The sequence below is a fragment of the Phacochoerus africanus genome, chromosome 1 (genome assembly GCF_016906955.1).
Source record: "Phacochoerus africanus isolate WHEZ1 chromosome 1, ROS_Pafr_v1, whole genome shotgun sequence".
Classification (NCBI taxonomy): Eukaryota; Metazoa; Chordata; class Mammalia; order Artiodactyla; family Suidae; genus Phacochoerus; species Phacochoerus africanus.
In genome coordinates, this window is record NC_062544.1 from 8,439,525 (window position 1) to 8,467,255 (window position 27,731).

The window sequence follows — 27,731 nt, forward strand, 5'->3', positions numbered from 1 at the left end:
ATAAGTCATTTCCTATTTCTCCTCCAAGGACCCTGGGTACTGCGCACAGTTCTGCAGCTCAGGAAACCTACCTGTGTGAGGATCCAGCTTAAAGTCATCTGCCCCAGGACCGTGCAGAGAATATGTGATCTGAGCATTGGTATCAGAGTCCAAGTCTGTTGCAGAAACTTTCAAAATGAAGTGTCCTAGAGGTACGTCTTCACTGACTTTGCCAGTGTAGAGGAGCTGGAGATGAAGACAAAGAGGAGGGACGTTGTGGAGGTACACTGAGATCCAGAGAGAGGCAGAGTGACAGAGAGAGGGAGACAGAAGCAGAGAGAGCGATGGAGAGCAGAGATGGAAGGGGGTAGGTGGGGAGAGAAGCAGAGAGAGGGAGGGAGATGAACAGAGAGATGGAGATGAGACGGAACATGGAAGGCAAATGGAGATTAAAACGAGGAGGAAGGTGGCAGGAGACCTAGTCAGAAGAGCAGAGAGGGAGCGAAGTTTCACATCCAAAAGCCCACCCTCAGGGCTAGAAGGACCTGCCACAGTCTGTTACTCCATAGGGGCCACGTTGCAGGAAATGTGCCACAGGGGAGAGGCTGCAGCTCCCTGAGAACCCAGGGCTCCTCCAGCTGCTGGCTCTGGACACAGCTTCCAACTGGCCCCCCCCACTGCAGGGTGTGGGTGGGCATGAACCCGGGTACAGGCTCTGTGCCAGGGCAGGGGGCTCTGTGCCCCCCAGGCCTCTTTTCCCTGTCTCTGGTGATGTTCTTGACCACCTCTGAGAAGGTCAGGGTGCGCTTGGCCCCAGCCACTCCCAGCACAGGTTGGTGGGAAGGATGGCTGAGGGGAAAGAAGAAGGCATAGCCACTGTTCTCCCCTCAAGAGGCTTCCCTTCTGAGACCACCCAAGAGGTAGTCAGTCTTGGATCCTGCGAAGACATTTTCCATGCACCCTGCTTGATAACCAAGGTTCTTTTTTCCTACTGTGCTTCTGTGAGGTTGGAATGTAGAAGACTGAGGAAGAAAAGGCGATAGAATATGTGATTATTGTGTGTTCCAAGGTATACGTCCACTTATATGCATGTGCAAATACAGTGTCAAGAATTGAAGTATACATGCATGTAAATGCATATGTAAATATGTTTGTGTGAGTTGTAGATGTATATTGCAGGTGTGGATGGGTGCATATATATATATATATATGAATGTTGTGGCATACATGTGTAAGCATACGTGTAGGTTTCCTTACATGTGTCTTCCTATATATACATATATATGGGCATTTGCATATTTACAGACTGTTGTAGATGATTCTTTGAGTATGTGTATGTGTGTGAGTACCTAAGTTTGCATTTATGTATGTATACTGAATGGCTGGATTTTATATAAATTTGAATTATGCTAATTTGAGATGTTATAAAATTTCAATGTTAATAGCTTAACTTTCTCTGTACACCTTGAAGTAATGCAAATCCCCCCAGTATAAACAATTATTTATGTGTTTAAAAAATAGGTTGAAAACCAAAACTACATGATGATTATTGATTTCTGCCCTCTAAGCATATAGCTCTTCTCAACACATACATGCGTGCATGAGTGCAGGTGCGTGCACACACACAAACACACACAAACACACACACCACTCAACATTGTCCTTGGGAAATTTAGTGTTGAATTACATAAGGACCTTACGAAGATCTCCCTTATCAGAAATGCAATCACCCTGTCTGCGTGTTTGCATATACATATAACTTGGAGGAAGCTGTCTATGCAGATGTAGGGATACACGCACAGAGGCATGGCGTCTCTGGGGCAGGTCTCTTTGGATATATTTGATAATAATGAGCCACCCTAACAAGCTGAGCAGGGGAGGGGCTTCCCATTGGGCATAACAGACTGTGTTTAGAGAATGAAGAAGTTACGTTACTTCTGGATATGTTTTGCAGAGAAAAGGATGTTTTTAGGGCATGTAGGGGGAGTGCGATGGATCAGGGGTCCTAAAGAGCTTGGTAACATCCCTACAGGCATGCTAAGGAGTTACTTAGAATGGTCACTGCCTAGGGCACTAGTCTGAAGCCAGCTGCAGAGAAGCAAGAATAGGTATGATCTGGGCATCTATCCAGAGAAAACCACGACTCGAAAAGACACATGTACTCCAGTGTTCATTTCAGCACTATTTGCAATAGCCAAGACGTGGAAACAACCTAAATGTCCATAGACAGAGGAGTAGATCAAGAAGATATGGTACATATACACAATGGAATATTACTCAGCCATTAAAAGGAACAAAATACCGGCATTTTTAGCAACATGGATGGACCTAGAAATTATCATGCTAAGTGAAGTCAGTCAGACAATGAGACACCAACATCAAATGCTCTCACTTACATGTGGAATCTGAAAAAAGGACACGATGAACTTCTTTGCAGAACAGATACTGACTCACAGACTTTGGAAAATTACGGTTTCCAAAGGAGACAGTTTGGGGGGTGGGGGGATGAGCTGCGGGTGTGGGATGGAAATGCTACAAAATTGGGTTGTGATGATCATTGTATAACTATAGATGTAATAAATTCATTGAGTAATAAAAAAAATCCTTAAAAAATAAATAAATAAATAAATAATTTAAACTCCCCCCACCAAAAAAAAGAATAGGTATGGTCAATGCTGGCCAGCCCCAGAGATGGTACCAAGACCTGCTCCTTCCTCTTGCCCTTCACTCCAGCTTCCTTGCCTTCACTCCCACACCAACCATACCAAGCTCTTACCTGTGAGCACTGCGGACTGTTATCATTGAGGTCCAGGACAAAGATCTCCACAAGGACCGAAGCCTGGAACTTGCCATCAGAAGCTGTGACTCGGAGCAAGTACTTGGCCGTGTGTTCGCGGTCCAGGGTCTTCCTCGCAAAAATCCTCCACTCATCTCCAACCTGGCTGATGCCAAACTGGCCCAGGGGGTCTCCCTCTAAAAAGATGGGACAGAATTTCCTAAAGCCGAGGAACGGGAACAAACCAGGTTTTGTGTCGTAGATGGCTGCCAACCTGATACTTTTTAAAGGATTGCTGGGAAAGTCAAAACTTTCCACCCTTAACTAGGAAACCACTATTCTGCAGAGAGTCAGTTATTTGGTGTTATGCAGCCTCTTCCAACTTCAAAGGCCTCCTGTTAAATGGAATTATCACTGTAAGTAACACTGCTCCAAAATATGTGACCGAAGGGCAGCTTTCTTAATTCCTTTCTTTCTTTTTTTTTTTTTTGTACATTGGGGGAAGTTAAAGAAAAGCACTTTTCATTCTATAGAAAACCTTCTAGTATCTAGTATCTGTTCAACAGTGGAGGAAGGGAGGTGATGCAACAACGCTAAGCTCTCTAAGGTTTTGTTTTATACCTGAGGACATAGCTCAAATGGAGTTTCAGATGGATCATCAGATTTGCTTCTGAGGCATCTTTCCTTGGCACCAATCACTGAAAGGGGAGCTGGATTTTGAGATTCTAGGATTTCAGAGTTTCGAGATTCAACTATTCCAAAAGTTGATGATATATTGACACATATTATTGCATTATTTGGAGATTTTAAGACTTTCATGTTTTTAAGCGTCTGACATTTTAAGATGATAAGATTCTGTCTCATTTAAACTCCGTATTTTAAACAGCACTGATCCAGGATCTGTCTCCAGGACTCTGTGATTCTTGGTTGGAACTTCAGGCTTATTAACTCCCCACCAGACAGCTGTGATAACAGAAGAAGCCATGACTATGGGAATGAGGTGACATGGCATCCGGGAGATGGGGAAAGGGACACTGAGAAGTAAAGGAACTCTCTCTGGGCCATGGTTGACTGGTTTCGCCACTGGACAGAGGTTGGGGTGATTAATGTTTGCACTAGGTACCCACTGAGGAAAACAGTTGTAAGGTGTGGTTTTAATCCCAGCCCTGAAACAAGCTTGAACTGTGACATTGATTGAGTTTCTATTCCTAGCCAGGCTTTGGTTCTCCCATGTGTGAAATTAGGGGATTGGGTTGGAATCATATCCAAGAAAGTGTTTTTATACCAACACTTAAGTCCTATGAGTGACTAGGGAGTGTTTTCTACTATCTGCAACTTGCCTAGGCAGAATACTCTCTACAAGGGCAGTCACCTCACAGAGTTTTCATGGACCATGCAAAGGTTGAGTCCATCTCCATCTTCCTGCAGCTAACTGAGAATAGTTATGGTATCTCCCTTCTATTCTATATCTACTTTACCTAAGGTCATAAGAAATTCTCTCTCTGAAGCACTTTTTAATTAATAGGGGGCTCTCAAAGCTTTTTCAAGTTAGATCTTTCTAGCATCCCTGTGAGTTGATTGAAACAGGCATGCCAAGTCTACAGATGGAAGAATTAAAGGTTCTGGTAAGTTAAATGATTTACTTAAGGTCACACTGCTAATGAGTGGCAGAGCCAGGGCTTAAATGTGTGTCTTAGGGAACCTCTTACTGGACTTCTTAGAATGCACCCCAGTGCCTCCATTCTAAGATCAGCATCCTTACCTGTGATATAGCAGGTGACCTGTCTGTTCTGCTCAGCAATATCAGCATCCAAGGTTTTAAGAGTAGCCACAGGTTCACCGGGTTCACTGTTCTCAACCACAGATCCTCTGTAGTCTTCAGAAGCAAAGCGGGGGGCATTGTCATTCTCATCTGTAATGGAGACTTCAACCAGGACCTGAGAAGATAGCTGGATGGTCTGGCCATGGTCATGGGCCACCACATAAAAGCGATAGATCTGGCTGGTCTCACAGTCAAGTTCCTGGAGTGTGGTGATCCAGCCAGTCTCACTGTCAATGGCAAAGAGCTCGTGAATATGGCTACCAGGGTCCACTGGCAGCCTATAGCTCACATGGCCATCATTCCCAGTGTCCTGATCATTGGCAGTCACTTGAATGACTGAGGTCCCCACTGGCATGTTCTCAGTGAGAACAGCTTTATATGGATCAGCCTCAAATATAGGCCTGTTGTCATTGACATCCTTCACTTGGATGTTAACAGAGACCAAGGAACCCAAATAAGTGTCATTATGGGGGCAATGCGCCATCAAATCAATCTGGTACCATTTGGTGGACTCATAATCCATGGCCTTCCTCACCTTTAGAACCCCTGTGTTTTGGTCCAAGGAGAAGATGCCATACTTGTTGCTCTCTGGGGTGGTGCCCTGAACTAGACTGTAGATGACTGGATCTTGAGCTGCCACTGCTTTAACAGAACCAATTTCAGACCCCTCTGGAAGGTCTTCAGATGCAGAAAAAGTATATAGAGGTTCAGAAAATTTGGGCAAGGATACTTCATTAGGAACCACCTGAAGTCGTAACAGCATGAGAGCGTTCCAGTGAGGAGGACCCCCATCTTGGGCTTTGATTTTCAAGTCAAAGGCCCGATTTTCCAGGCCCACCAGGCTCTCTTTCACCTTGACAACGCCAGTGGTTGGGTTGACTTCAATGACTTCTTCTTCCAAGTCCTCCACTGAATCCACTGAATAGGTGACATCTGCATTCTGACCCTCATCTGCATCATAGGCCAGCACCTGGACGACTGGGGAGTCTTTACTGACATTGGATTGGATGGATACAGTGTACTCAGATGCTTTGAACTGTGGGGGGTTGTCATTTTCATCTGTGAGGATGATCTTCACAGTGCAGAAGGCCACTCGTCCTCCTCCATCCTGAGCCATGACCTTAATAGCAATGACTCTTTCTGTGGAATTTTCCCGATCCAGTTTCTGCAGAGTGGTGATCTGGCCACTGGGATTTATGGAGAACTTCTCACCTGCCAGTTTATTGATGATGGTGTAATCTATAGTGCCATAGGGACCACTGTCTTTGTCTATGGCTAGCAATTCAATCACCTTGGTTCCCACCTTTGCATTCTCAGCTAGTTCTGCCTCATAAACATGCTGCTGGAACTCTGGGCTATATTTATTGGCATTTGTAGTGTTGATATAGACAGGCACAGTTGCTCGGAAGACCCCATCAGAAGCACCGACCCTCAAATTGTAAGAAGAGCCCAGGTGCTTTTTGCAAAGGTTGAACATAGAAATTATTCCCGATGAGCTGTTAATGGAGAAGTGCCTGTCCTGATTGCCAGACAGAATCAGGTACTCCAGGCGGGAGGTGTCCCCACTGTCAGGGTCAAGAGCTTGGACTTTGAGAACCAGGTGTCCACAGGTTGCTAGCTCGCTGACATTGGCTTCATACTGAGGTTGTCTAAACTCTGGGGGGTTGTCATTGATGTCAGACACATTGACAACCACAAGGGTTTCACCAGTGAGCGGGGGGTCTCCTCTATCCGTGGCCCTGACCTTCACATGAAAGTGTTGTTGGGCTTCGTAGTCCAGCTCTTGAACTGTGGACATCTCCCCTGTGCTCCCATTGATCTGGAAGAATTTGGAAACATCTGAGCCATCCTCTACGATATGATAAGAGATGTCACGGTTCTGCCCGGAATCCTGGTCAGAAGCCAGCAGATGGATCACAGGGGTCTGTGCAGGCAAGCCTTCTGAGACTGAAGTGGTGTAGACCAACTGAGAGAAAGTGGGAGGATTATCATTGACGTCCTCCACGAGGACTTCCACTGTGGCTTCAGAAAATGACCCCAGAGCTGTGTCTGTGGCCCTGACTGTGAACACATGTTTTGTCTTGGACTCATAGTCCAGAGGGCCTGTCACTGTTAGGACACCCGTCTTAAAGTCAGTGGTGAACAGCATCAAGGGCTCTTCCTCCACAATGTTGTAGATGAGTCGGAGTCCCTCCGGACTCCGGGCCTGGGTGTGGAGAATTGGGGTATAGAGCGTGATATTTTCAGGCACTCTGACTTTGTAGTAAGGACTCTGAAACAGTGGGTTGGATTTATTTCTCACAATGACAAGTACCTCTTCCTCAGTCTGGAGGGATGGGGTCCCTCCATCCCGAGCAATGACTTTGAGGTGATACTTATTTAGAGCTTGATAATCAAAGGGTTTCTTCAATGATATGTCCCCCAGATAGGGGTCAATTCGAAAATATATGTAATCTTCTGCCAGTGCATATGTGATAGCACCATTCACCCCCAAGTCCTGGTCGGTGGCAGATACCTGAAAGAGGACATCCCCTGGCTCTGTGCCATCTTGGATGATTGTGTGGTAGGGCAGATGTTTAAATTCAGGGCAGTTGTCATTGACATCCTCAACGGAGACTCGGACCAGAGCCTGAGCCACACGCTGAGGTGTCCGATTGTCCCTCAGTTCCACTGCCACCGCATGAGTGTCCTGCTGTTCTCGATCAAACCCCACACCTCTTGTCTGCAACACACCAGCTGATTTGACCATATGAAACATATCTGTGCCATTCAAGAGGAAGTAGGATAGGGTGTCATTCAAATGATTGCCTTGGGCACCAAGAATCACCAGTGCCTTTCTGTCCAGCAAGTTCTCCCTCACCGTTGCCCTGTAGACATCCCGGTCAAACTGTAAGCTTGTGTTAAGGGCTTGTGTCAAAGAAATTTTTACCAGCGCAGTGTCTTGATACAGGCCATCAGAAGCCCTGATGATGAGCTCCCGAGAAAGTCCCAGGAGAGCAGGATTTAACACAGATATGCGACCTGTAACAGGGTGGATGGCAACAGCTTCATCAGCATTGCCACTTTTGATGCTGTAATTGATTTCAGAGTCATCATCGCTGGCCCAAACCATGAGGAGCTCCATACCCCGGTGGATGGGCTTTAGTACTGCTGCTTCATATATCTGGTCTGAGAACCTTGGAGGACAGTCATTTACATTTCTGATGTTGATTATGACCTGGGCAGCCCTGGGTGCAAATAAGATGGGGCTTCCTTGGTCATGGACATAGATGCTGAATCGGAGAGAGGGCATGTTCTCATAATCCATCTCTAAGATGACGGTTAGGGTTCCCATGCTGGGATCGATTTTTAAAAACTTCAGAGCCTCTGGCTCCAAGATTTTATAGACCAACAAGGAATTAGCTTCTTTGTCACCATCAGAGGCATGAATCACAAGGGGGTTGTTGTTTTCATCCATGATCATGCTGTTCAGTGGAGCTGCTTCACTAACTTGGCCCACAAAAGTTGACTTTGAGAACATGGGAGCATTGTCATTTTCGTCAATGATATAAACAAGAACCACAACATCGGTAAATGCCCCCGCCATATTGCTACCTCGGATTTTCAGTTGGTAAGATGAAATCTTCTCATGGTCCAAGTTCTTCTGGGTGGAAATGAGGCCAGAATACGAGTTCATGGAGAATACGCCATTCTTGTTTCCCTCTCTTAACTCATAGGTAACTTCTGAGGAGCTCATTGCCGAGATAAGGAGGACTGGGGAACCAACAGGGATTGATTCAGGAATCTCTACAAAGTACTCTGTGTTTGAAAAGACGGGAGCACTGCTATCTGAGGGGTAGACGTGAATGATCACTGTAGCCAGGTCATGCCTTTGTGGGGAGCCTTGATCTTCTGCCTTCACTGTCAGAGTATACCGGGCATGGTTTGCCTGCTCAAGTTTCTGTGCTAGAGTGATGACGCCTAGCAGGGCATTGATGTTGAAGAAACCCTCGCTGTTCCCTGAAACAAAAGACGAGATTAACTGAAGTTTACCACACTCTCAAGAGGTACCAGATAGGCTTTCTAGATCAATAGACTGTGACACAAAAGTTAGACAGGACAAAATCCACATCCTGTGCCTCCCTGCATTGAGTTATGATATAATGTGTAGGGTAGGTATATACTGTATGAAATTCCTTATGTGTTGCACATAGTAGGTGCTCCAAAAATGGCAGCTTCAATGATCACTAAGTCTTTGGGTCACAACCTAAGGTACAAACCAAAGATGAAAATAATTATTACATATCAATTATGAATTATAAAACATTTAATGTTTTTTTCCTTTTTAGGGCCACAGGGACGGCATATGGAAATTCTCAGGCTAGGGGTTGAATTGGAGCTGTAGCTGCCAGCCCATTCCACAGCCATAGCAATGCCAGATCCGAGCTGCATCTGTAACCTACACCACAGTTCGCAGCAACACTAGATCCTTAACCCACTAAGCAAGGCCAGGGATCAAACCTGCATCCTCATGGATAATATTCAGGGTCATTTCTGCTGAGCCACAATGGGAACTCCCATAAAACATTACAAATTATCAATAATTAGTTGGGTACTAGATATTATCATTTTGTCATATTAATTTATTAAAATAATTAATACTTATGAATGATAGCAATAACACTTGGCACTTGTATGATATTTTACAGTTTAAATATATTAACATATATTGTCCCTTTTAATCTTTAAAAAGACTTTCTAGTGCAGGTAATATTCCTATTTTTCAGATTAAAAAATTTATAATAGATAAGAAATTATGATGTGGCCTTAGAAGAAAATAAAAGTTACTCCTAAAACTATTCCATCTATCTTATAAAATATTATAAGTTCCTTTGCACATGCTCAAAGATATTTTTTTAAAGGTTGCATGGACTTCATAAGAATCCTTTGCATATTGGTGGAGATATATATATATATCTTTATATATATATATATGTATACAATTTTTTTTTTTGCTTTTTAGGGCCGCACCTGCAGCATTTGGAGGTTCCCAGGCTAGGGGTCAAATCAGAGCTACAGCTGTTGGCCTATACCTCAGCCACAGCAACACCAGATCCAAGCCGTATCTGCAAACTACACCACAGCTCAAAGCAGCACCAGATCCTTAACCTGCTGAGCAAGGCCTTGGATAGAACCTGCAACCTCATGATTCCTAGTTGGATTCGTTTCCACTGCACCACAGTGGGAACTCCCTGGATTTATATATTACCTATGCAAATTTTCCCATAATTTGAATAATCCTTTGTTATTGTTCTTAGCATCTTTACAAGTGCATTACCTTAGGTCCTTATAGTCCCGGGGATGCGCTAGAATGATAACTTGGATAACTCGCACATCCATGTCTTTGGTGTTTCCTCTAGTTGCCGAAGCCCCTCCCCTCATGTCCTGGCCTCAGAGCCAAGCCTCTCACCTCTGGGGAGGGAGTAGTGGACCTCAGCATTGACTCCCCGATCACCATCCGTGGCTCGGACCTGGAGCAGCTCTGTGCCTGGGGCTGTGGCATCAGAAACACTCGCCTCATAGTGGTGCTGGGTGAAGCGGGGTGGGTAGAGGTTTCCATCCTCCACGTGAATGTATACCCACACAAAGTTCCTCTTGATGGGCATCTCCTGGTCGCGAACCTGTGGGCCCAAGGAGGAAATGGGATGAGGAGCAAATGGGATGGGAGGAGTCAGTGTTAGATTAAGGTCAGTGAAATAGAATGCCAGTGAGAAATACACCTAGTTGCAACGCTCTCTACTTTAGACTGTGCCCTCATTTACATTCTTTTTAAATAAATATATCAATTTGTGATTATTAGGCTTAGGGATGCTCATGGATAATTGCCCTCTTGGAGAAAGGTAGAAAAAAAAGCAGTATTTCTCAAATGAGTTTCAGAGAGTATTCTTCAAAATATTAACCTATTATTCAGCAAAAAAAAAAAAAATCCTATGGTTAAGTAAATTTAGGGGGCACTGAATTACATGAGGTTGAATTTTTCCTTGATGCAGAACTTCTCAGAGCCTTGAATATAAATTTAAGTGCCCAGAGGGTGATAAACTAATACCTAAGAACCCTGAGTCAGGAAGGCTGGACTCTGGTTCTGTTTCCATCATAAAGAACTGTGTGATGGTGAACAAGTTGGGGGGTCTCAGGTATAAGATAAGAGAAATGGATGGGACCAGGACTGGGACTAGTGTGAGGCAAATGTGACATGTAGGGTGTACACTTAGGGAGGCTCTCATTCTCTGGGTCATAAAAGGGCAGACACAGGACCCTGAGAGTAAGTCCTCCTTAATTTGTGGCCTTATATACCCGCTTGCTCCGGGTGAAGTGGTCTCTGCATCCCTCTCATATCTGATGCTATGCGAGTTCACCTTGTGTCATTCAGTCACAGAGCAGGGGAAGAACTGTTGGGAGATATTTGGAGTGAGCCCAGAAAAAGCCAAGGTGGCAGGAGCTTTTTTGGCAGCTGTCCCATCCCTTTTTTCACTCCCAGGCATCCGCTATGGAAGGTGCCTCTGGCAGGCTGGGAAATGTCACAACCCATCTCATGGATTATCTTTATGGGCATCAGTACACCTGGCTCAGCAGGGGAAAGGGACCCGTCCGCATGCCCCCCAGCGTGCCCACCCACACACATCCATATGCCAGCGTATTCTCACCCAATTTTTCAGTTAACTCACCATAACAGTCAGTGTATGCTGGGACGGCCCCGAGCCCAAGGCTAATTTCCCCACAGTTACAAGGACGCCACTACTCGGGTCCAGCTGGAAGAGGCTGGCACTGCCCGGGTCTTGGCTGCCATGTATGGTATAGATGAGGCCCTTGCCCTTGTCTTGATCTGTGGCCTGGACTCGGAGGAGCTCAACTCCAGGCAGTGTGTCCTGGGGAACCCTGACCTCATAAGAAGCCTCCAAAAACTGGGGCCGATGGTGGTTAACGTTGGCAATCATGAAGATGTAAACCTGGGGAGAAGCAAGAGAGAGAAGACAGACTGAGCTGCAGGGGGTCAGGGACCCTGGCTCTCTGGTTCTCCACCGTAACAACGGTGCCTGGCAGGCAGCAGCTGCTAGATACCTATTTGCTGAATGAATGATAGGATTTCAAAATCACAAGGCTTTCAGATGGTAGGCAGTCTAGTGGTTTTCAAAAATGAAATTCTTGTTAAAGGGCCTTTTCTTCAAATGAAACTTTTTGGTAAAATTCCAGGATATGAAACAGATCAAACTGGCTGAAACCAGAGTCGACATCCCAGAGCCCCACTTATCTGCATGGTCGCCCCTGTGGTTCTCCATCTTTAATTGAAAACCGCTTATTTAGACAAAACCCCTCAGTACACAGAGATCCACAGTGGGAACGAGAATTCTCTGTGGATCACATTCTTTGAGAGTGTATCAGATAAGACTGGAATGCAGAACCTTGATTCTGAATTCATCGTTCTTTTAGGTGCACCACATGCCTTGTGTAGCCTCATCCCAGCCAAGGAGGGCCCGGGTGCGCTGGTGGTATAGGGGGGAGCATAGCTGCCTTCCGATGAAGGAGGCCTCCTACTCCTCTCAACTCAGGGCTCCCAGGGAGGCCTCTCACCTGGGTGGCGATGGTGTGGGACCCATCGGTCACTTCCACAGTCAAGTTATAGCTTGACCTCCTCCTTGTATCCAGAGGCTTGGCGATGACAATGCTGCCCATGGTCTTTTCAATGTCAAAGTCCATATCCTTGTCCCCACCTGGAGGGCGAGTGAGGGGAAAGCAAGCAGGACCTCAGCGATGCAGGTGAGAGTAGCAGACCTATCATGGGATTTGGCTGGCAGGTTTAGAGGAGGAGGTCGTAGGTCTTATCAAGTTATCGTCAAATTATTATCAGGATCCAAGTGAGGATACAGAATAAGGTAAACTTTAAAGGACTGAAGGGTCCCGAGGAAGACCAGAATTTGCCCTAGAATGTGTTCTGCTGCTGGGATTGAAACATGCAGGAGTCGTAAAAAACCTCATGGTTTTCAGGGAGGTTGCATGGTCGCAAGGAGCCTATGCACAGGGGGAGATGGAAATAACTCTCTTCAACAAGCAGGCATTGATTTAATAAATGCATTTAGAATTAACATACAGCTATTTAAAGGTCTGCTAGTAGAAATCTGTTTAGTGAGATGGAAATACGTTCATGATGTATTTTAAAAGGTTAGAACATTTTAATATAACCCTAAGCATGGGTGTGGGTGTGTAAAGAAAAAAATGACTAAAAGGAAACATCCAAATTATAACAGCAGATTATCTTCTGAGGTGGGAATTTAGATGATTTTTATTTTCTCTGTATCCATGTTTTCTGTATGTTCTGTAGAGTACATGTATTAATTTTGAACAAAAGAAGAAAAAGCCCAGACACTTAAAAAGAGCAGTAAATCAGAATTGGAAGTAAACCTAGGAGGTCAAAAAGCTCGAACCAGGCTGGTATCCAACCTCTGAAGCAAGCTGGGCATCTCTATAGTAGGACTCCATGGTTCAGGTGGTACTGAGATTAGAGATTCTTAACCTGGAATCCCTGGCTGCGTTTCAGAAAATCTATAAAAACCCTAAATGTGTACAAATGTATGTATACCTTTGTATGCATGGTCACATGCATCTTTCTAGGAAGAAGGCCTAAATGTTCATCAGATTCCCAAAGGGATCTGTGAACCACTCCCTACCCCCAGGTGTTGTTTTTTTGTTTGTTTGTTTTTAAATCTTGGTTTAGAGACAGAAATTTCAGAGACGGTCATGAAAATTTGGCCCCAAGTGTCTCCTACCATGAGAATGGACACCTTCCATGATCTTGAGGATGGAAACCTGAGACCCAGTCATTAAACATGGCCCTAGGCTACAGCTGGTCTCAGGCTCAAGGTCAGTGAAGTCAGCTCTGCAGTATGTTACCACTGAGGCAGAAGAGGAAGCATACAACTTGTGCTTTCTCCTCTGGGTCTCTCTGTACCACCACGTTAAGTCTCTTGGGAACTCAAGGTAACTGAGGCCCCATCTAATTCTGGCAGTTACCGGTGAAACCATGGAGATTCCACCTGAGACCACAGCTGATGCGGAAGGAAAGCTTAGCAGAAATGGTGATTCTACTGCCCACTGTCCCAGAGAGCCAGGGGAGGGACAGTCACCACTCATGGCCAAAATGGTGGCTGCCAGGGAGTGTAACCTTGAGAGGGCTCAGAAGGATTGCGCCAGGAGGATGAGGGCTGGTCTGGAAGGATGGTGGAAGGGGTCTGGGGGGCTGGCTCTCCTTGGGCCCTCACCTGAGATGCTGAACCAGAAGAGACCAGGTCGGCCCTCCACACTGATGACTCCCACCATGTGGTTTACAGGGTCTGTCTCCATGACCGTGAAGCTGTAGTGAGATTCATCAAAGGCTAGTGGAATGGAGGAGGGCCGGGGCTGGGGGATCCACTCGATGTGTAGCCGGACAGTGGCCGAGAGCGGTGGCTGTCCACTGTCTGTTGCCTTGATCTGAAAAGAGGCCAAAACTGAGGTTGGGGCTTTGTCTGTAGGGTTGGGGGCCAAGAAACAAGAAGCCCAGGCCAAGAAAGAAAGCTCCCCATGATTGACTGAGCTGACCTCTTGTCTCCTGGTTCATCCATTTGGCTCATGGTTGAGCACTTACTGTAAATAGGCACCGTGCCATTGCAGCAGGCACAGGGGTGAACAGAACACAGAACCTCCTGGGAAGTGAGAAATGAATCAAACCCACTGTTAACTGAAGACTTACTGTGTGCTGCTTCTAAACAGACTTTCCATGCATAGGCATTTTACCCTGCACAACAACCATAAGCATAAACTACACTTTATTGAGCTCTCACCCTTATCAGGCCTCACTCTAAGAGCAAGACCTAATTTAAGTGCAGCATCTAATTTAATGCTCATGACAGCCCTCAGAGAGGTACCCTTATCACCTCCCTTTTGCAGCAGGAACTTGGGGCTCAGCATTATGAATTTACCTGCCTGGGATTGTCTACCTGGCCAGCCATGAGGCTGGGGTTGGACTCAGGCTAGTGACATGAGAACCTGAGCCATAGCCCCTTGCTCTATTGGCTTCCCATCAGGGAAATGTTCTTAGCCTCATTTTACAGATGATAAAACCAAGGATCACAGGGGTTAACTTGTCCAAGGCCACACAGGTATAAAATGGCAGTACTAGGAATGGAACCCAGGCTGATCTTAATTTCACAGCCCCCGCTCCTCTCACCAAATCTTTAAGAATGGGGTAGATTTCCCAGGCAAGGACCTTATTCCCCTCAGAGAGAAAGGCCCAGAATTCTGGTCTTTTGGCCGAAGTCAGGACTTGCAGTTTCTCTGGGAAGAAGCCACGGAGGGGAGCACCATTATGCCTGAAGGCTGCCTCCCTCCTCCTGAATCCGCAGAGCACATCCCTGGCCAGCTGTGCCTCCACACACCCCTCTCACCGTTAGGATGTTGTACTCTCCGGCTGTGAAGGTGCTGCTGGATGACACCACGCCTGTAACTGGGTCGATACTGAAGCCCTCCTCATCACTCTCCTCAATACGATAGGTGACCCTGCCATTGAGCCCCTCATCCAGGTCTGAAGCCACCAGTCTGTACACAGGTCCAGGGGTCACTGGGTTCAGCCTCTCTGGAAGGCGGACATTGAAGAGCTTGTGGGAGAAGACGGGGGGATTGTCGTTGACGTCCAAGATGCGTACCACCACCCTGGAGGTGGACCTTAGGGTGGGCTCCCCATTGTCCAGCACAGTCACCTGCGGAGAGAATGCAGCTTGAGGTGACAAAGGAAAAGCAGGGATTATGTCTCACCACCCACTGCACCTCTGCCACTACCCCTGCTTTCCACAGCCTGGGAAGATGAGTCAACAGTCAAATCAGAAAGTAGGCTCATGATCTTTACTGTCATAACCTCACCTACTTGGAACCCAGCTCTCTGGCAACCTCGCCCACAGGAAAGCCAGCGAGAACAGAGAAGGAAACAAGAAAGAACTGGAGGAGTTCCTGTTGAGGCTCAGCAGAAAATGAATCCGACTGATATCCATGAGGATGCGGGTTCAATCCCTGTCCTCACTCAGTGGGTTAAGGATCCGGCATTGCTGTGAGCTCTGGTGTAGGTTGCAGATGCAGCTCAGATCTGGCATGGCTGGGGCTGTGGTGTAGGCCAACAGCTCCAGCTCCAATTCAAGCCCAAGCCTGGGAACCTCCATATGGTTCTGGTGCAGCCCTAAGAGAGCCTTTAATGCAGAGTAAAGGCACTAAAACAATTTTAGGATCAGAGACCATTTCATGTAGGGGCAAATTGCCCTATAGGCATCAATATGAAATAGAACATTTCCAGAGTTCCCATTGTGGCTCAGCGGTTAACGAACCCAACTCACATCCATGAGGACATGGGTTCAATCCTTGGCCTCGCTCAGTAGGTTAAGGATCCGACGTTACCATGAGCTGTGGTGTAGGTCGCAGATGCGGCTCAGATCATGCATTGCTGTGGCTGTGGTGTAGGCTGGCAGCTGTAGCTCCAATTGGACCCCTAGCCTGGGAACCTCCATATGCCATGGGTGCAGCCCTAAGAGACAAAAAGACCAAAAAAAAAAAAAAAAAGAAAAGAAAAAGAAAAAGAAGAAAAAGAAAAAAGAAACAGGACATTTCCACTCTAAATGATTCTGAATTTTTAAAATACTTTGATGTTAAAATATAAATACCTCTGCAAACCATGGAAGAATACTTCAGTCTCCAGATGGCCGTTTTCCTGCCACTTACTAATAATGCCTGTTTCATACAAAGGAAATACCCAGAGCCTGAGAGCCTAGAAGGCAACATTTATTTCAGTTCTGCTGAGAAATATGGTCCCTCCCACCGGATGTATTTAAGACTAGAGGAGATGCCTGTTCATCACTTGTGGATTGTGCAGGAGGGGGGCCTAACTAGATTCTTCCTGATTGAATCCCCCCAGGTCAAGACCTGATGCCTCTCATTGGAATGGTCACAAGGGATGCTAGGTGATTTTTTTTTTCCTCTTTAGGTCTACACCCACGCTCTATGGAGGTTCCCAAGCTAGGGATCCAATCAGAGCTACAGCTGCCAGCCTAAGCCACAGCCCCAGCCATGCCAGGTCCGAGCTGGTCTGCAACCTACACCACTGCTCATGGCAACGCCAGATCCTTAACACACTGAGTGGAGCCAGGGATCAAACCTGCATCCTCATGGATACTAGTCGGTCTCGTTAACCACTGAGCCAGGATGGTAACTCCTTTATGTGATTTTAGAGACAACCCAGAAAAAGCATGGACCTAGAAGACAAAGATCTGAGTTTTCTTCCTGGATCTGCGACTGACCTAGTGTTTGATCTGGGTGACTCTCTGTAGACCGTGGGGCTGGGCTGGAACCCAGACTAGACAAGTACATAGCCCACCTGTACCCGTCCCTCTTCCTGCACTCAGTGCAGGCATTGCTAATCAATCCATGCTTCTTGCCCAGCCAGGATGTGGTTTCAGATTCCTTCCCTTCGTAGGGAAGGGAGCCAGTGAAGACCCTGAGCATCTTCACCACCAACCACAGCAAGGCTTAGCTGAAGTAGCCACACCTCCCTGAGTCAGCACCTCCTCGGCCACTGCCTGGGGACGTTCATGTGGCCCCAGGGCCTGGCTAGACCCCAGCCTGGCCTCCTGCAGGAGGTTTTGGAAGCCAGTGAACGGGTTCAGCAGCATCACTCACCTCCAGGATGTGTTCATCCTTGTTCTCTCGGTCCAGCTGCCGGGCAGTGGAGAGCAGACCTGGAGGAGAGATGGTAGGAGAGAGACCTGGGCCCAAAGGGGAGACCTGGGCCATCTTACTGGGGAACGTTCAAGGGTTATATCAAAGCCTAGATCAGAATTTGCTTGTCTTTGGAGAGCAAGAGCATGAAGGGGACATGGAACTCTGGAGAGAGAGGAGGGCAAGAGTGGCAGGGGAGGTGACAGCCGAGATGATGACAGCACACTGAGCAAGGTATGTTGTTGAGGACACAGGCAGCTTATCAGGAGTCACGAGTGGGGTCACAGTCGCTACCCTGAGGTCACTAGAAATCACAAAGAGGTGGCCTTTTCCTCCTTTGCTACAATTCTCTTATTCGCCTGGGACTGGCTCTTCCCACGCCAGGCTGGCACAGATGAGCCCGAGGAGGGCTCCTCTGGGCTGTTCCCAGCTCCTCCGTAAACTGAGGAAGGTGGACTTGGTGCTCTGGTTTTCATTTTCTAGGCGCTGCAGTATAAATTGAGGCCACAAAGGAGAGAAGGTTCCAGTTCTCTGCAAGCATTGGGAAAGTCAGGCTCAGGGTTGTCAGGGGCCCAGAGGGGCCTCCAAGCACAGGTGCTACGGAGAGGTCCTAGCTGGGGAAGAAGGTCTTTTTTCAATGAAAGCAGAGCTATTGGTAGGGGTCAGTGCGCCCCCTGAAAACTTTGAGTAAGTTTCTTAATCTTGTTCAGGCAATTAAATGATGGAGTAAGGGAACCAAGTGTGGGGATGGGGGCTCTGTGAGGGGGAAGGGGATCCGATGTTGGGGTGGGGCCTCCAGTGCTGGAAATGGGAGCGGGGCATGAGGAGTGACCTCTGCCTCGGGCGCGGGCTGGGGTGGGGGGGGGGCGGTGGCAGGTGGGCCTGGGAGGGACCTGGAAGGCCCCTGGAAAGCCCCACAGCCAGAGAGGAAGACACATTCCTCTGGGACAGAGTGAGTACTATGTCAGGCCACCCCGCCCAGCCTGTCCCCAGGCCGTGGGGGCCCCGACGGAAGGGCCCGCATCCGGGTGGTAAAAGGGCGAGCAGGGCCGTCCTTCCGGCCCATTGCGGCTCCTCTCCTGTTCCCTCTCTGCTTCTCCCTCCCCATCCTCCTTTCTCTCCGCTTCCACGTCTTCCTCTCTCCCGTCCATTTCTTTGCATCTCAGAATCTCAGCCACTGTTTCTCCATCTCCGGTGTTTCTTTCCTCCCTCTCCTTTCTCTCACCACTGCCTCCACCTGCCCCCCCCCCCGCCCCCGCCACCCAGGGCCAGTATCCCTGGCACCGCTGCCGCTGAGCTCCTGGGCTGTTGCCCCCTGCTCTCAGCCTCCTCCCCGTCTCTGAGGTTGGTGTCGGGATTCTCAGGGAGCACCCGTGGAGCAGGGGGTCTGGCGGAACGGGGCTATGTGCATGTTCACCAAGGACCCTTCCTGGCGTGAAGTGGGCATCCAGCCAGTGCAGCTCTCATCATTTCTCCCGTCCAAACAGATGTTCCCCTATCACCCCATCGCAGCCCCATCCCTCTCCCCCGCCTCCCATCCAGGGGCTTTCTAACTGCTGTTGAGTCCGCCTCTCATGGATTTCAGGTCCTGCTACTCCTCTCATCCCCACCCCCACCCCCACCCCCCACCATCTAGATCTCGCTCCACCCACCCTCCCTGCTTCCTCTCCCTCTTTGGCCTTCCTGGGAATCCCAAGAGCCAGCACTCGTTGAGCTCTTCCCTGTCCAAACATTCTTCGAAGCTCCCTACACATCTCCATCTATGAACTCATTTGATCTTCTCAGCCACCCAGGAGGGAGCTATTGTTATCTTCATTTTACTGGTGAGAAAACTCAGTCATAGAGCAGTTAAGTCCCTTTCCCAAGATCTTGCAGTTAGTAAGTGGTGGGAATGGATACGCCTTTAGAAAATGAAGCTGCTTGCTCCCTCTTCAACAAGCCCTGGACCGTCCTCCCTCCTGGCTATTGCTCCTGTCACTGTCCTGGCCCAGGTGCCCTCTCAGACTGCTGCCTGTCACATCACCCCCTGTCCTTCAGCTCAGCATAAGTGCCCCCTGTTCCCTGAAGCTGTGGCTGGTCCACCACACTGACCAGCTTCCTGTCTCTTCTCAATGGTCACAGCATCACATCAACTCATATTTTACCATCTTGTACTCTTTTATACTGGTTCTATAGGGTTTTTTTTAATATCCAGATCTTCATGTTCCCAATGGATCTTCATGTTCTCCTCAAGGCCTGAAATTGTGTCTTATTTATCGTTCCATCTTTGCACAGCACAGTAGTTTGAATGCCTTATAAAGGCACTAAACATTTGCTGAATAAATGAGTCTTGGGCTTAATGAAAAATAATGGATACTGGCAAGTTTCATTCATTCATTTCCCAATTGTTTACTTATGGCCTACTCTGTGCTGGGCCCTGAAGATATCCGAGTGGGCAAAAACCATCGAGTTCCTTTTCTGGAAAAACTTTGAGGTCTAGAAAAGGACATGGATAATTAATGAAACCATCACACATGTGAACATAGCATTCCCTGCAATTGCTGTTTTTGAAAAACGTAGCTGCTGCTGGGAGATGTATGATAATGTCAGGAAAAACTTCTCTAAGTGGAGAATGGCTGAGCCAAGATCTGGAAGAAGAGCAGGAGTTCGCCTGAAAAGGGGGAGGAGAGGCAACTCCTTGCAAAAGCAATAGCATGTGCAAAGGCCCTGCGCCAGGAAAGGGCATAGACTGAGGCAGGCCATGCAGCTGGAACCAGAGGATGATAGAGGAAGAGAGGCAAGACAAAGCCAGGTCAGCAGGGGCCTGGTTGGGCACAAGTTGGTGGGACATGGCAGGGTCTGGCTCTATTTTTAGGGCGTAGGGAAACCATCCAACGTATCCAGGTATGAAAACAGGACAAGCTAATGTGGGGATAAGAGAGGTAGGCTGGGTCAGGGAGCGGGTCTCACTGATGATTTATTATTTTCTTTTCAAATATTCATGCTAATTCTAGTTCCCATCGTAGCTCAGCAGAAACGAATCTGACTAGCATCCATGAGAACGCAAGTTTGATCCCTGGCCTCACTCAGTGGGTTAAGGATCCCGTGTTGCTGTGAGGTATAGTGTAGGTCACAGATGCGGCTCGGATCTGGTGTTGCAGTGGCGTAGGCTGGCAGCTACAGCTCTGATTCGACCCCTAGCCTGGGAACCTCCATATTCTGCAGGTGTGGCCCTAAAAAGACCCTCCCCAAAAAAAACCTGTAGGGAGGAGTGAGGGGATTTTGTGACAGAGGACACATCTGCTGTACACACAGAGCTGCTGTCAGCCCTGGGCAGTTGTGGGCCTCTGAGATGTGCAGTCAGTGTGACCAGATCTTCTAGTTCTTTTAAGAACAAGCAGAAATCTGGAATGTTTTGCAAAATGTCCTAATTTTTAAATGTTGCCAACAACTTGAAAAACCATTGTTGAAAGCTGGTGCAGGCCAAACAGAACACATTTGTGGGCTACTTCTGGCTCCCAGCTGCAAGCTGGTGACCACTGGATTCCTCCGAACCATCCAAGGTGGCCTCGGGCCAAGGATAGTCTCTGTGAGATGATGACTCCTCCCAAGTGGATTCAGTCACCACCGCTCCAGGGGCAGGCTTGAGATCAGTTTGGAACTAGAGTTAAGAGATTGAACCTGTGGCTTGTGGCTCCGGGGCGGGGGTGGGAGGAGTCAGTTGGGAGCACTTGGTGCTTGACCTCTCAGGGAACCTGCCTAGCTTCCCCAGGCCCCAAGGAAAGAAAGTCGACACTAAAGATGGACTTTATAGAGCAATGGTTCTCAAACTTAGCAGACATCAGAGTCCCTAGATATTTTATTAAAATGCAGATTTATGGGGAGTTCCCTGGTGGCTCAGTAGGTTAAGGACCAGGTGTCACTGCTGTGGCTTGGGTTACTGCTGTGGAGAAAGTTCGGTCCCTAGCCCGGGAACTTCCTTGTCCTGCAGGAGCAGCCCAAAAAATAAAATAAAATAGGAATTCCCATAGTGGCGCAGTGGAAACGAATCCAACCAGGAACCATGAGGATGCGGGTTTGATCTCTGGCCTCGTTCAGTGGGTTAAGGATCTGGCGTTGCTGTGAGGTATGGTGTAGGTCACAGATGCGGCTCGGATCCCGCGTTGCTGTGGCTGTGGTATAGGCCGGCAGCTGTAGCTCTAATTCAATCCGTAGCCTGGGAACCTCCATATGCTGTGGGCGTGGCCTGAAAAAGCAAATAAAATGAAATGAAATGAAATAAAATACAGATTTCTGGTCCCCACCCTGAGTTCTGATTCCGTAGTTCTGAGACGGGGCCAGAGAACTGAATTTCTACCACATTCACACGTGATATCATGGGGCTACACTTTGAGAAGGACTGTTACAGAGAATCCTATTCACTCAGCTTTCTGAGCTCCTTACCTGTGAGAGGATGAATAGCAAAGACTCCCATCTGGTTGCCACTGGTGATGTTGAAGGTCAGCTTCCCCTTGGAGCTGGAGTCTGGGTCCCCAGCGTCCAGCTGAAGCACAGAGGTGTGCAGGGGGGCATCCTCCCGGACAGAGGGGTAGAACACGGGTCTGGACATCTGGGGTGGGTTGTCGTTGACATCCGTAACCTCGATGTAGACCTCCGTTACGGAAGAGAGGGGTACGGAACCCCTGTCCACTGCCTGGACTGTCAGCCAGTAGCAGGACATGAATTCTCGGTCCAGGGGTGCCAGAGTCTGAATCATTCCTAGAAACAGGTGATCACCAAACTCCACATATTTTAGAGCTCAAAGTAGCTTTAGAAATCACTTAACCCAACAGTCCCCAAGCTCCACTGTGGAAATAAAATTAATAGGTGTTCCGTGAGAGAAGGGAACCGTGGCCCATATGGTAGGGGAGCTCCTGAGTTTAACACAGGAGAATTCACAGCCTTATTATAGACCCTCTCAGAGCCTTTCTCTGCTAGGATAGACCCATGACTACACAGGGTTTCCCGGAGACAGTGGGACCTGACCTACTTTGTCCTGACTACTTCAGCCCATGTCCAGTGGGATGTCCTCGAACTTGGCTCTGCTGGTTCCTTTAAGCTTCAAGTCCTTATAAATACCAACTCAAGGGTTGGGGATTTGATGAATAAATTGCTCTTCCCCTTTCCATCATCTTCATGATTTTAGAGTCTTAGCTTCATTCATTCATTCACTTATTCCACAGATTGCTTATTGTGGGGCCAGTACCATTCTAGAAGTCAAGGGTCCAAGAATGAGCAAAAGAGACTTGCACCTTAAGTTCTCCTGGGTCGCAGTCAGCTGGAAGGACCCAAGTGAGAAAGCAGGGCCTGTACTCGCAGCCATAGCGTCTCAGAGCTGAAGGAACCTTGTTGCTTTGATAGATGGAGAAACTGAAGCCCAGAGAAAGCATGACTTGGCCAAGAGCATGTAGCAAGTAAGTGCAAGACCTGGACCTAGACTTGACTCTCAGCCAAATCCTCTTTCTACCACATTCTTCTGCCCTTTACCCGGGAAGTTAATCCTCCATTGACTTGTAAACTCCTCAAGGAGAATGACCTTTTCTTCTTCATCCAGCATCTCCCCCGAGGTGCCTGCTCTGAACCTCATAAGTAGAGAGTGCTCAGTGTTTGCTGAATTGCATTTATTTTCTATGGAGCTTTGAAGGAATAAATAAGTTGATGCCACTTTTTTGGAGGACAAGTTGGAAATATCTATGAACATTGAAAATATCTGTTATCCTTTGATAGAAAAGCTGCATTTTTAAGAGTTTTTTCTAGAGCAATTCATTGTATGAAGTAAATGTATACGAACAAATGCAGCCATTAAAAATGAAAAAGATTTATATGTACTGACATATAAGATTTCCTGGTGTTACACTGTGTGCAAAAAAGTAAGTTTCAGAATTAGCATCTATTGTATTATGTTTTTCATAATAATAAAATGAAAAGTGATAACATATCAGATGCAATGAGAAAAATTTAGACGGTTACAGACCAGACAGTTATAGAGAGTATATGTGGGGAGATGGGACACAGAGAAACATTCATCTAAAAGTTTTATATTAAAATGTTATAACCACAATATATAATTTTTATAAGCGTGTATATGTACTATATGTTTGCGTGTGTGTGAAATGGTTGATTCAATTTAAAAGGATACACACACACACACAAATACAATGCTAAATTAAAAATAAAAGGGACAGCAAGGAGTGTCCTACTGATAGTTGTTTTTAGCCCACAGCCTGCTTTCTTCAGGACAGTCCCTGATTTCCCTGAGGCCTGTCCTTTCCCAGTGCCTGGCCCTCCCGTCCTATCCCTCTCCCAGTACCTGTGTCTTGGTGGATGCTAAAGGCTGAAAGGCTGGTGCCAGCCCGCAGGAAGTACTGGAGCTCCCCATCCAAGCCACTGTCATCATCCTGAGCAGCCACTACCATCACCGAGGTCCCCGAGGGGCTGTTCTCCTGCACCTGGCCCTGGTGCACAAAGGAGGCAAAGCGGGGAGGGTGGAGATTCTCATTCACATCCAGGACGATCACCTCCACGTGGCAGAGGGTTCTGCGGGCTATGGGTCTCCCACTGTCACTGGCCCACAGGCTCAGATTATACCCAGCCCGCCTCTCAAAGTCCAGCTCTCTCTCCAGACTGAGTGCCCCAGTCATCGGGTTCACGTGGAAGGTCCCATGGGCATCATCCAACAGGACGTATTGCACTTCTCCCGCAGGGCCCAGGTCAGGATCAGAGGCATCCAGAAATGTTAGGATCGTCCCTGGGGGCAGATCCTCTGGGACCTTCAGCCTGCGGAGTTCTGTGATGCACTGGGGAGAGTTGTCATTGGCATCTTCCAATGTGACTATCAGGTCAGTGACAGAGAAGAGCTGGTGGCCCTTCCTAGGCTGATCTCTGGCTTCTACCTTGAGTATATACTGAGATTCTGATTCCCGGTCCAGGTGTCCCGTGACAACCAGTTCCCCAGTGAGGGGATGGAGGGAGAACTCCTCTGTGGGACTTAGCAGGGTGTAGCGAACCCTCCCATTGTCCTCAGAGTCAGCATCTTTAGCTTTCAGCTGTGCAACTGTGGTTCCAACTTCTGTGTCCTCCGAGATGGTTACCTGGTACCCACCAGGAGGAAATCTGGGTGCATTATCATTCCAGTCCTCCACATTCACTGTCAGCACCTTCCAGGAAGACTTCTGGGGAGTGCCCAGGTCATATACTGTTACATTGAGGATGTAGAAACTGGTGGCTTCGTAGTCTAAGGGGGAAGCTACGGTGAGTAGCCCCGACTCCAGCCCAATGTCAAAGCAGCCCTCTTCATTGCCGTCTGCAATCACATAGACCAGTTTGCCATTAAAGCCAGCATCAGGGTCCGTGGCTGCCAGGCGGGCCAGGGGGGTGTTGAGAGGAGCGCTCTCAAGGATGTCAATGGACTGTGGGAAGTGGTCCTCAAACTGGGGGGTATGATGATTGATCTGATACGCACTTAATGAAGTGAAATCCTCGTCATTGGACTCCTGATTCTGAAGCCCGACAGAATGCAGGATGGTCTTTGTGAAATGTGTCAACACCCCTGTTTTATCACACTTTATGGGGACTTCAAAACGAGGGTCCTTCACTATAGTAACATTCAAAGTCATGGGCGAGGCATAGTTTTTCCCATCTGAGGCTGTAATTTTCAGGGAATAGTTGATGGGTTGACCAGTAGTATGGTTCCTAAAAGGGCGTTTGAGGGATATCACTCCAGAGAACTGGTTTAGATCGAAATAGTCTAGTTCATTGCCTGACACAAACTCATATTTCAGGTTCTGAAGCTCATCCATATCTATGGCTGACACAGTCATTACTGCTTTTCCTACTGGCCAGTCTTTGTGGATAGACCCACTGCAGTTGACCTCCTCAAACATAGGCTTGTTGTCATTCAAGTTCTTGAGCCTAAGAGAAACAGACACTTCTTTTTCCCGGCGAAATGGGGATCCCCAATCTGACGCCCGTACCCGGAAGGTATAAATCCTATTCATGAGCTCATAGTCCATGGGTTTGGAGGTGGAGATGATCCCCAGGTAGGGGTCGATAGAGAAGGGCACAGCATTCGGGTGAGTGATGGAGTAGGTGACATAGCCATTCTCTCCGTGATCCTTGTCTGTGGCGGTAATTGTCAAAATGCTGGTGCCTGGAGGGATGTTCTCATCAAAGGTGCTCTCGTAGGAGGACTTGCTGAATGTGGGGGCATGGTTGTTACAGTCCACGATGTCAATGACCACAGTGGTGGAGGCCAGGCTGGGTGAGGTTCTGATTTCGAGCTGGTAGTGGGCCCGGTCATGGAAGTCCACGAGCTTGGTGGTGGTGACCAGCCCCGTGCGGGCATTCAGCTTAAACCCTGCACCCTCTGAGGATGGCTTTAGGACATACTTCAGGTTGGCGAGGGCTTGGGTCACTTTCACCATCACCACTCGGACACCAGGAGGGGAACACTCACTAAGCTGCACTCTGTAAATGGCCTTCTCAAATTTGAGGGAAGCCAGTTTGGAGGGGGGTAGGTGAAAACCCCTGATCTGCGAATAAAAGGGTCTGCTCCCACCCCTGGCCTGCAGACTGAGGTTGAATCCATGAGGGTGTTCTATCCAGTTGATGTCTTTGACGGAAACCAAACTGAATTCACTGCTCCGGGCATAAGACTTGATGGCTTTGAAGTTCTTTCCAGGGTCGCCACCAACAATTTCCAGGGAGTCCACATCGACACCTGAGCTGCTGGCATCTACCACCACAGTGGCATAGGTGGCATCCTCACTGCTGTCGGGGGCAGCCAAGATCACCGAGGCGATGGCCAAGGGCCTCCTGAGGGCAGGCTCCACGTGGATGACGAGTGCAGCCAAGTTGCCAAATCCATTGCCCTCTGAGATCTTCCGCATGCGGTCCACGGCCAGCACCTGAAGCTCGTACTTCCCTCGCCAGGTGACGTTGAGCTTCCCAGCCAAGGTGACCACCCCACTGGTGGGATGGATGGCAAACATTTCCGACCTGGTGTTAAAGGCATAATAGAACCCAGCGTTCTGGCCCAGGTCAGCATCCGTGGCGCTCACCTTGCAGATGGGGCTCTTGAGGGGCATGTCCTCCGAGATGGTTACTCGGTATGAAGGCGGGGAGAAGAGGGGCTTCAGGTCATTCTGGTCCAGGATGTGGACCACCACGTGGGTCAACGCTTCGAACTCCAAGGTCTTCTCTGTGGCTTGGATGATGAGGCTGTAGCTATCTCGCACCTCCCTGTTCAGAAGGGCCGTGTTGCTGTTCTTTGTCCTTATCCTCAGAAAGCAGAAGTTGCCCACCACATACTCCTCGGTTTTAAACACATTGGCCACATCTCCAGAGATGATCCGGTACCGCACTGCCCACTGGGGATCTGCAAGGTAGATGCCCATTTTCTCCGAGCTTTCCACGTAGGTCTTGGGAGCAGAGTTTTCATAGATGGTCGCATTATAAAGGGGGTGAGTGAAGCGCCAGGCTGAGGAGGAGATAATCCCTTCTAGGGGTTTCTCACAAGTTGTACAGTGAAGCATGAAAATGGCAAAACCCAACAAGGCAATAATCATGATGGAGACACTGCCAAAGCCCTGGGCAGAAAAAGAAAGGGTACGAGTTAGGAAAGCAGTGGTTCCGATTGCTGAAGTTCTTCAAGTGGGGTGGTTTTGCCCCTCAGGGGACATTTGGCAATGTCTGAAGTTATATTTGGCTACCCCAGCTTGTATAGGAGATGCTACTAGCATTTAGTCTGTGGAGGAGAGGGATGCTGCGAAACATCCTATGATGCACAGGATAGGACCCATCCCCAACCCTGCCTGCATACACACACAGCAAAGTCAACATTGCCAAGATTGCGAAACCTTGTGTTTGAAGAGTGACAGTCTAGTTCAAGGGCTTTCTCAAGGACATCCAGCAGATACAACACAATCCTTACCACTTCCCTCCTTTTCCCAAAACCTTCAGTGGCTCATCAGTGATGGTGAAATCATTCTGACCAGGTACCCAAGCTTAGCAGTCTGGCACTAAGTACTGGCCCTAAGTACTTCCCATGAGACCCCCTCCATCAGGGCTGAGCTCCAGTCAAACTCAGCTGAGCCTGTACCTACAGAGGCTGCAGAAAAGCAAAGGGACCAAGATCACAGGCTTGGCATCAGGCTGCTTGGCTGTCAGGCCTGGCGCCACCACTTCCTAGCTGGGTGACTTTCTGGGCAGGTTATTTCACCTCTGTAGGACTCACTTTCCTCTACCATAGAATAGCAATGAGGATGTTATGTCTTCATTGGATTGTGGAAATAGCAAAGGGAAATGACCTAGCAGAGTGCCTGGCACATAGTAAATTTTAGCATAATATTAGCTAGGATTAGTAATAGG

The 27,731-nt window shown here is 48.0% G+C and overlaps 1 protein-coding gene across 1 annotated transcript in view; it reads right to left on the minus strand.

The window, feature by feature from the left end:
• The window catches only part of FAT2 (FAT atypical cadherin 2), an 82,823-nt gene that overhangs the window by 34,289 nt on the left and 20,803 nt on the right, over positions 1 to 27,731 (minus strand). Inside the window, exons 2-12 of the mRNA XM_047771534.1 lie at positions 23,674 to 26,950; positions 21,768 to 22,082; positions 17,307 to 17,365; positions 15,035 to 15,346; positions 13,871 to 14,081; positions 12,186 to 12,325; positions 11,282 to 11,563; positions 10,027 to 10,237; positions 4,518 to 8,576; positions 2,756 to 2,952; positions 72 to 225 (exon numbers count right to left, since the gene is read on the minus strand). Of these exons, the coding sequence (XP_047627490.1) occupies positions 72 to 225; positions 2,756 to 2,952; positions 4,518 to 8,576; positions 10,027 to 10,237; positions 11,282 to 11,563; positions 12,186 to 12,325; positions 13,871 to 14,081; positions 15,035 to 15,346; positions 17,307 to 17,365; positions 21,768 to 22,082; positions 23,674 to 26,929 (9,196 nt within the window). The 5' untranslated portion in view covers positions 26,930 to 26,950. The remainder of the gene's footprint in view (positions 1 to 71; positions 226 to 2,755; positions 2,953 to 4,517; positions 8,577 to 10,026; positions 10,238 to 11,281; positions 11,564 to 12,185; positions 12,326 to 13,870; positions 14,082 to 15,034; positions 15,347 to 17,306; positions 17,366 to 21,767; positions 22,083 to 23,673; positions 26,951 to 27,731) is intronic.